Raw genomic sequence first — 9,523 nt, forward strand, 5'->3', positions numbered from 1 at the left:
AAGCTTTTATAGACTGAATTTAATACTGAAAGGAACAAACACATTAACTTTTAGCTGCCAGGTTAACTCACTTTTGTGCAGACCTTGGAATAAAGCTATCCCGTCACCTCTGAGAGCCTATTTGAACTTCTTGTAAACGGTTCATTGATTTGGAAGGTAAAACTCTGCACTGATCTTTTAAAACCCAAAATGCGTCTGTCTACTCAGGTAGAAGTGTACAGTGAGCACAGAAACTCAAGCAAAGGCCAGGCAAAGCTTGGGTGCATCTCACCACAGCTCACAACAGTAAGCAAAGGAGCATACCAAGCTCCTCATTTTGTTTATTAGGGGGCTGGGAGAGTAGGGTTTACTGCCTGACACAGTTAAGGTAACAAGTATGGTTAGAAAAGGTTTTGAAGTTTTTCTTACTGTTCTACTGTCTCCTATTAGTCCTCTTTCTGGTCACAGAATATTTAGCTGAAGGCTATCCTGAGATGTCAAGGGAAACATTAAAAATCACCTCCTCCACTGCACTTCAGCCACACAGCCCACTGTTATATTCCAGACCCACAACCCTCTGCATTCCACTTGGCTCTATCAATCATTTCACTCTGATCACTTCAATTTTATGTGCCCACTATTTCACTGACCATAAACCAACCACTATCAACTGATCAACCCATCAGCTCCATCCTTTTTGCACCTTCACTCTTTACCCAGCTGAGATTTCATGAGCAACCATTACAGTAATAATCTTTTGCCAGCACCCAAAAAGCCATGGCTCCTCTGTCATTCTGTTGCATGTAGCTGGTAAATCCCAATCCTGAACGAAGCTCAGGGGTGTTTACATCAGCATTCTTGATGTTTCCTTATTTCCAAGGACTTCTGGAATATTCAACAAGGCAGGCAGGGCATCACACCTATAGGTTCATTGCCACCAACTTCAATGAGGCTACACTGTTGCTAAACAATCCTACATCACCAGCTGGGACGCTTCCTCTGCAACTACTTTCCCCCCAATATCTTCTACTTCCTTCAAGCCCTGGACCTCTGTCCGTCCCGTATCCATGGCAACTCATGGCTGATGACTGCCCCCAGATATGAAGAGGTCCTACTCATCCTACCGCGCTTTCTTCTCAGGACTGTTAAGCCATTACTTTCCCCCTTCTACTCCATAGTTCCCTCTCTCGACTGTATCTTTCCTGTGGACAATTTATCTATTGGGATTCCACCTAAAATCTCTGCAAAAATGAATCTTCTGCTAGAACATTCAAAGTTTTCTGCCTCTACAAGCTTGAAGCCCAAATGAAAAAAGCAGTCACAACTTACACGTATAATCAGAATAAAACAACGACAATGAACTGGATGCTTCACATGCAACTGTATGGCACAAAGCCTCCACTAGCACCAAATTCTAAACAATGCTGACGCTTTCCTTAAAAGCGTTACAATTAACAGTTCTGCTAAAACTCCACAGGCAAAAAAAAGTAGCAGAATTTTTCTTGAGTGTTATTTTAATAAACCAGTAAACCTGACAGCATAATTTTGTGTTACAAGGTCTAGAAAAGGGGCGAGAAATAGGAGGGGGGAGCAACAAATGTCCCAGCTACCTTTTTTTTTTTTTTTTTGGTAAGAGCTAAAAATACTGCAGGATAAATACAGAACCCTAAGTAATACTTAAGAAGTTTGACAGTGCAGTGATACATTTTTATAGCAAATTATTCATTGTGGACTTGGCATCCCACCCCTACCCTCATATCCCCTTCACCTGCACTGAACAAGCAGTTAAAACACAAGACCATCCCTTAATTCCCAGAAGTTCCCCCAACAGCTGTGCACGTTAATTAAAGGTTTGGTCTCACAGGTCTGTGGGAGAGGAGGAGAGTGGGAGAGAGAGGAGAGGGAGGTGACCCAAGCTGAGCATTCACCTGGGATACCCTTCGGCAAGATGCCCGCCTCTTTCCCCGAGGGCACCACCTCGCCTCTCCTGCCTACGGCCCCGCGGCCCCGCGGCCCCGCGGCCCCGCAGCACCCACGGCCGCCGCCGCCGCCGCCGCCGCCGCCTGCGACTCGGATGTGTTATTTCATTTTGTAACTACTATTAAGAGCGCCACAGCATTTTGGGGAGGATGCGCTGGAATCAAAGATGCTCCATAAAATGAAGTTTATTATTAGTATTCTTATAGCTCCCGGGCCTAAAATAAAGCAAAAATTATAACCACATACACTTCAAAGGGAAACATCGGAAGCCACAAGCGCTTCAAACACGGCCAAGCCGGCAGGGGCTGGGCGGGCGGTGAGGGGGCTCCGATCCCCCGGCCTCCTCCCATTGCCAAGCCCGCCGAGTGGGTGGGTGGGCGCCCGCCGCAGCTCCCCCGGGGGGTGGGGTGGGTGGAGAGACCCCCGCGCGGCCTCCCCTCGCCCAGCAGCGCCCTCGCAGGAGCCTCAGGGTCCCCCCAGGCGGTCTCCTCCCTCGACTTTTTCTTCTTCTTTTTTTTTTCTCCTTTTAAAAGCCAGGGCGACAGCTCGTTCCTCAGCGGCCCCTCAGCTCAGGTGGCTGCCCCGCAGCCTCCCCCGGGCGGACCCTCCAGCCCAGCCCGGGGCTCCTCCGCCACTTTCAGCCTGGGGGTCCCGCTCGCGTCCGCCGCTTCCTCCCCGCCAGCCGCCCCCGGCCCTGCAGCCCGGTTTTCTCCTCAGCTCGGGTCTCCCGTCTTCTCCCTCACTCAACCCCCCGCCGGGCGCCCGCCGCTCACCCGCGGACTCCCCGGTGTTGATCCAGTCCGGGTTGGCGATGCTGGCGATGGCGAAGATATCGGCGGCCAGAAAGAGACATCCTGAGATGATGGTCAGTTTATCCATCTCCCCGCCCCGCTCCCCCCACCCCCCGCGCCCCGGGCAGACCGCGGCTTCACGCCTCCCGCCCCATGGGCCGCCGCCTCGCGCCCCCTCGGCCCCCGCGCGCCGCTCGCGCCCTCCGCGCGCCCGGGACCAGCAGCCGCGGCGCGGCCCGCACCGCCTGATCCGCCGCCCGCCCCGGAACTGCTCGGCCCGCCCGCCCCTCACCCGGAAGCGAAACCGCCGCGCCGGCGAGGCGGGCCCCGACTCCGGGTCCGCGGCGCTCCGCGCTCTGTTCTCGCCACTCGGCGGTCAGCCGGGCGGCCCGGACCTCGCGGGTCCCCCCAGCCGACCCGTCTGCCACCGCCAGGCTCCCGGTCTCTTCCTGCAGGCCACGCTGCCTCTTGCCTTTCCTTCCAGTAAAATAACATTGTTGTCGTTGTTAATGACTGAGCACAAAATACACCCCCCCCCCCCCCCCCCAGTCCTTACGCTTTTTCAGAGCTTGGAATGGAGTGGGTGGAAGATTCCAGTCTTCCCGCAGAAGGGAGGCTCGGAAGCCTCCGAGGGACTGCGCTGCGGCTGGGCCCTGGTCACCTTGTACACTATTGTCATTGCCTGTCCCGTGGCCGTCAGCCCTGGACACCCGCTGGCCATCGGGCTGTATAGGTGCTGCGGATGCTGGAGTGGACGGGGAAGACCGGTTTCCCGCTCCTGCGAAGCTTACGTGCTGGAGGAGAAAGAACAGAAATACGTTTAAAATAATTTCAGCTGCAGAACTGTGAATCTGGGGAGGGGGTCGGTGTGATGGGGTGGTGCAAGTTAGGTTGGTCAAGGAAGGAAACATTGCAGTACAGGCCACTGGAGTCATGGAGGCGGGCCTCATCTTGAAGATAGGGGAAAACTAAGGGAGAGCAGTGCAAAGATCATTAGGGGAGGGGGTGCGGGTGAAGAGATTGGCAGATACAAGGACCTACAAATGCCCCAGCTGGCCTAGAGAGTGGAATGGGAAGAGCTGGGGAGGCCAAATGGAGGGGGCTTTGGGGAGTCCGCGATCAGGAGTTTAGATTGTAAGTACTACAGAAGCTGCTGGAAGGTTTTCAGCAAGACAGTGACATGAATTTATTAGATCTGTAAAGACCTGTAGTAGGAGGGAGGACTAGAAACGATAGCAAGGACACAAGTTAGGAAGCTTCCAAGCCAGGAGGGTGAATTGTTACTTTGGCTGGGGTCCAAGTCCTGAAGATGAAGAAACCCCGACAGATTCGGATGTCTTGTAGAAAGCAGGAAGGACTTGATGATCATCAAAGAGGAGTTGAAAGCGGCACTCTCCTGAAATTTTCTCCTGAAATACCACCTAGGTCATCTCTAGAAAGACCTAGAAGAGTGACATCTGTCTCTATTTTTGGAATGCCTACATGTCCACAAAACTCAGCAGGTTTCAAATTCCACCAACTCCAACAGCCTGGCAGCAATGTGCAGAAATTATCAGTGTCACCAGGTAAATTGAGGAACGAGGGATTCGATTGCTACCATAAAGACTTTTCGTTCCAAAAACTGGTCTCTAGAGGGGAAGGTTTTTTTAATGATGCAATTTATTTTCCCTCCGTCACAGAGATTGACACAGGATAACTCAAGTATCCTGAGGATCCAGATATATTGCCTATCACATTACTGCAAGTATTCATTTCTTTTAAGTACTGGTGAAATGATGGAGTCATATTCTTGGCTTTTGTTTGGTGTTTCTGTTGCCCACTAACAGAAGAAACTCTAGCCATACAGGACAAAATCCCCAAATAATGTCCACTGATGTTCACTACTGGCTAGCTGATGAAGTCCCGGGGTCAAATGTTATTCTAACTTTGCATGGATCCTGAGGACTAGATGCTAGTGCTTAAAAAGTAGAAGTATAAATCCTTCCTTCTAGCCACGCAGTACTCTCCAGACCCTGCTGTATCTGTCTCTCCACACAAGGCTCTGAATCTAAGTCTAAAGCACTAAACAAGTATTAAATTAAAGGAATTTCTTTTTTTTTTTTTCTTTCTTTCTTTTTTTTTTTTTTTTTTTTGACAGGAGGAGTGGATAGTGAGAGAGAGACAGAGAGAGAAAGGTCTTCCTTTTTGCCGTTGGTTCACCCTCCAATGGCCGCTGTGGCCGGCGCATCTCGCCGATCCTAAGCCAGGAGCCAGGTGCTTCTCCTGGTCTCCCATGCGGGTGCAGGGCCCAAGCACTTGGGCCATCCTCCACTGCCTTCCCGGGCTATAGCAGAGAGCTGGCCTGGAAGAGGGGCAACCAGGATAGAATCCGGCGCCCCAACCGGGACTAGAACCCAGTGTGCCGGCACTGCAAGGTGGAGGATTAGCCTGTTAAGCCACGGTGCCGGCCTAAATTAAAAATTAATCTATCAGATTAACGGCTGCACATCACTAAGGAGAGCAGTCACCTATCCCATCCGTTCCTATTAACCAGGATCAGGGTAGGGTTGGCAGGAGCCAAATACACTGTCTATAAATTTCCCCCACATCTTAATGTTGCCTTCCAACACACCTGGTGTCTCAGAGACCCAAGTGTCTAAAAATCTAGAGGACTGATCTGTTTCCTTCTCTATCTCAGTCTAAATTTTTGGAGAGGTAGAGGTGATTTGGAGCAGAAAGAACGCAGACCCACGTTCTAGTCCTAGCCCTGCTCCTCACTTGACCTCCCCTCTCTGGTCTTCTGCACCCCTCCCCCAGCGTGGCATGTCTCACTGATGGGCGCATCGCACATTCTCACCCACCTCAAAGCAAAGCAGCTGGGGTTTTTCTATTCAGGGATAATGCACAAGGCTCCTTATGGTGGAAAGTCCTTGGGGACCCAGAAGAACACAGAAGGCCCCTGGGAGGGAGCTATGCTGGCAGCCCAAGTCATCAATAGCTGTTTTGTAGCTATTGCAGGGCGGTGAACGTGGCGTGCTTTGCTGTGATGGATGGCAGACCCCGGCTCACCAGAGGCAGAATCCAGATGGAGCCTCCGGGGAAACTGCCTCTTTAAGGAGCATCGTTGGCCTGACAGGATAAAGGACACACTGCCTGCCTGGGGCTGAAGGTTATCACATGGGCCATGAGAGTGATGGATGCATCCCGTGTTTGTACGTGGGGTTCCTGGGGTTAGAGAAGATAAAAGAGCTAAATTCAGGGGTTAGCGGCTTGTGCCTAGGGCTCAACCCATGGTTTAGCTCACAGATCGGTTCCGTGGAGCTGACTGATGTGAGATTATTGATTAGCGTGCAGGAAGTCTGGTTGGGAGTTCTGTCAGGATCCGTCTCCTGTGGGGGAAGGGAAGGAAGCAGGATGGGGCAGAGGTGAGGGGTGAGGGCACAGGAGGCTCTGCAGCCCCCCACCCCCCCGGGGAGCCCTGAAGCTGGGATGGCCATTCTAAGTTGCTCCGAGTTGGGGTTAATGGGTCAAGACTTTATGATCCTTGCACTGACCACTGTTTGGATGTCTGACCTTGGGGAAGAGGCAGCTCTCTCCAGCCAAGGACAGTTCCTCAAGAAGGCTGACAGCTGAGATCACACTACGACCGCCCCCCCCCGCCCCGCCCTGCCCCCACCCCCCTGGGGAATTGTCCTGAAGTCCTGAAGAGGGATCTGGGCCGCTCAGAGCCTCCTGGGTGCCATGCAGAGCACAGCACTGTGCGTTATGCTTGGTTTCAATAGCTTTTGTTCTGTTCTGTTTTGTTTTGTTTTTAAATCTTCCACACCTTTAAATAAAATCAACCCTCTAGGAAAATGGATCCTATTTATCCAATGACTTGAATTTCCTATCACATCACCTATTCTTGGGCGAAGGCTTCCCCATGTTTGGGAAGCACTACTGCTCTCAAAAGTCTAGCTACTCTTTTTTTTTTTTAAGATTTTTATTTATTTGAGAGGCAGAGTTACAGACAGTGGGAGGGAGAGACAGAGAGAATGTCTTCCATCTGCTGGTTCACTCCCCAAACAACCACATCCGAAGCTAGGAGCCAGGAGCCAGGAACTTCTTCCAGGTCTCCCACATGGGTGCAGAAGCCCAAGCACTTGGGCCATCTTCCACTGCTATCCCGGGCCATAGCAGAGAGCTGGATCAGAAGAGGAGCAGACGGAACTAGAACTGGTGTTCATGTGGGATGCTGGCGCCGCAGGCGGAAGAGCAGCCTTCTGTACCACAGCGCCAGACTTTTTTTTTTTAAGATTTATTTGTTTATTCAAAAGTCAAGATTACAGAGAGAAAGGGAGAGAAAGTTATCTTCCATTCATGAGTTCACTCCCAAAATTGCTGCAATAGCCAGGGCTGGATCAGGCCGAAGCCAGGAACCAGGAACTTCATCTGGGTCTCACACATGGGTTCAGGGACCCAAGCACTTGGGCCAACTTTGGCTGCTTTACAGGGCACATTAGCAGGGAGCTGGGTCGGAAGTGGAGCAGCTGGGACTCGAACTGGCATCCATGTGGGATGCCGGTGCTGCAGATGGTGGCTTAACCCTCTGAGCCATGGTGCCGGCCCCCTCTTTATTTATTATTTTTTATTATTATTTGTTGTTGTTGTTGTTTTTATCTGAAAGGCAAAGTAACAGAGAGAGAGAGAGAGAGAGAGATCTTCCATCCACTGGCTTACCTCCCAAATACCCACAACAGCCAGGGCTGGGTCAGGCTGAAGCTAGGAGTCAAGAACTCCACCTAGCACTTGGTTCTACCTGCTGCCTCCCAGGTTCATTAGCAGGGAGCTATATCAGAAGCGGAGCAGATGGAACTCTGTGCTCCACTATAGGATGCCAGTATCTCTGGTGTCACGAGTGGTAGCTTAATGTGCTGCGCCACAACACCAGCCCCCTATCTACTGTCTTTAACACCTCAATTCTCAATTTTGCTTCCTTAAAGTTCTAGGGGCAGCACCTTCAGGACCCTGGTGAGCATCCTTTCCCAGCAGAAACCAATGAGAGGAGCTGCCACTGTTGCAGCTCATCTCGGGGCATTGCTGAAGTCCCTGTCATTTCTTTCTTCTCCCATCCACCCTTTCCCCGACTGCCAGCACCCATGATGGTCTAGGTGGCTAGCGTGGTGGGGTGGCCTGAAGAGCTTGAGCCCCTGGTTGTCAAGCACATCTGACTGTAGCTGCTGGGTTTGTCCATTAGTGCCAAGGGACACCCAAGTGGATCACCATTCCTTCCTGCCCCTTTGTGTAGCAGCAATTTCCTTCTTCCTGGTGATTATTCTTGCTTGCAGAGCCCTTGATGTAAGGAGCATGTAACAGGTGACACCTGCTGGCACAATGATAGACCATCCCTTAAAAATGTTCCTATCAGAGCTTCCCTGTGCTGCAAGCTCCCTAAGCTATACTTCTATAGGAGTAAGGTCCTCATTAGTACCTGGGCAGGGGGTGATCCAGCTCCCAAAACCCATCTTAGCATCTACTCTTTCAGTTCACTGGCACTCACTGTTGCAGCCTGGGAAACAGACTGAGTTGCAGGGGGTTTATTGGAGAAGCGCTATTGGGAGCCACATCTGTGGGGTGAGGAAAGGAACCTTTTGGCTCACTTTCTAGATGGCCACAGCATCCAGGGCTGGGTCAGCGTGCAGCCAGGAGCCTGCAGCTTCTTCGGGGTCTCCTACATGGGTACAGGGGCTTGAGACCTTGGGGCATCCTCTGCTGCTTTCCCAGGCCATTAGCAGGGAGCTGCATCTGAAGTGGAGCAGCTGGGACTCCAACCAACACCCATATGAGATGCCAGAGTTGCAGGTGCCAGCTCTACTTGCTACGCCACAATGTCAGCCCCTGGGTAAATTTTTAAAAATCAAATCACATTAAATTCTCCATGAATTCTTTACATTTTATTTAATATTTGACAGAGAGGGCTCTTATCCACTAGTTCATTCCCCAAATACTTGCAACAGCTGGGACAGGGCAGTGCCCAAATCCAACTCAGGAACTTGAGCAGCAGGAACCCAATTACTTGAGCCGTCACTGCTGCCTCCCAGGGTGTGCATTAGCAGGAAACAGGTCAGGAGCAGAGCAGAGTCAGGTACAGAACCCACACACTCGCTTGTGGGAGTGTGTGCTTAACCCCTAGGTCAAATGCTTGCCCCCGCCCCGCTCCGCCCAAACTTCCCCTCATGTAGGTCCTTCAGCCCTGAAGGAGGATCTGGACACACAGCACAGGGGCCACAAGAGTCTGGGTCCTGCAGTTCTACGAATCAGTGTGACCCTGGCATCCAGGGAAGCCCGAGGAACCCTCCCTACGCTCCCCGCATGCAACCTCAAGGGCGGGCATGCTTCTGTCCCACAGACTCTCCCCACTTCCTCTCTGACGGGAAGACAGAGGAAAAGGGTGCCTTTTGTGAGAGAATTAATTTGGTATCGGGGTAGACCAATGCCCGACAGGTGATTGGTCACAAGAAGCACCTGGCAGCACACTAATTCAGACTGGGAGTAGCCCTTTGTGCCAGCCTCTGTGACAATGAGAAATCCGCCCTGCTCTCCTGTCTGGGCAGGGCTGCAGAACAAGCGAGGACTTTCTCAGGTGTGCCATGGAAGTCTGTGCCCTCCTCTGACACCTGCTAGGTCTGTGATTCTGCTTGTGCAGGGAGGGATGTCCCAGGCAGGGTAGGGACATCAGAGCCCAGACAGCAGAAGGTCCCACCTACCTCATCATAGTATTTTCCTTCTACACTTGATCCTAGCCAAAAGGCTGA

The 9,523-nt window shown here is 51.8% G+C and overlaps 1 protein-coding gene across 1 annotated transcript in view; it reads right to left on the bottom strand.

The window, feature by feature from the left end:
* Positions 1-2,842, bottom strand: part of MOSMO (modulator of smoothened) — a 63,721-nt gene extending 60,879 nt beyond the window's left edge. Inside the window, exon 1 of the mRNA XM_062179952.1 lies at positions 2,733-2,842. Within this exon, the coding sequence (XP_062035936.1) occupies positions 2,733-2,838 (106 nt within the window). The 5' untranslated portion in view covers positions 2,839-2,842. The remainder of the gene's footprint in view (positions 1-2,732) is intronic.
* Positions 2,843-9,523: the final 6,681 nt, after the last annotated feature.

This window comes from Lepus europaeus, chromosome 21 (assembly GCF_033115175.1).
Source record: "Lepus europaeus isolate LE1 chromosome 21, mLepTim1.pri, whole genome shotgun sequence".
Classification (NCBI taxonomy): Eukaryota; Metazoa; Chordata; class Mammalia; order Lagomorpha; family Leporidae; genus Lepus; species Lepus europaeus.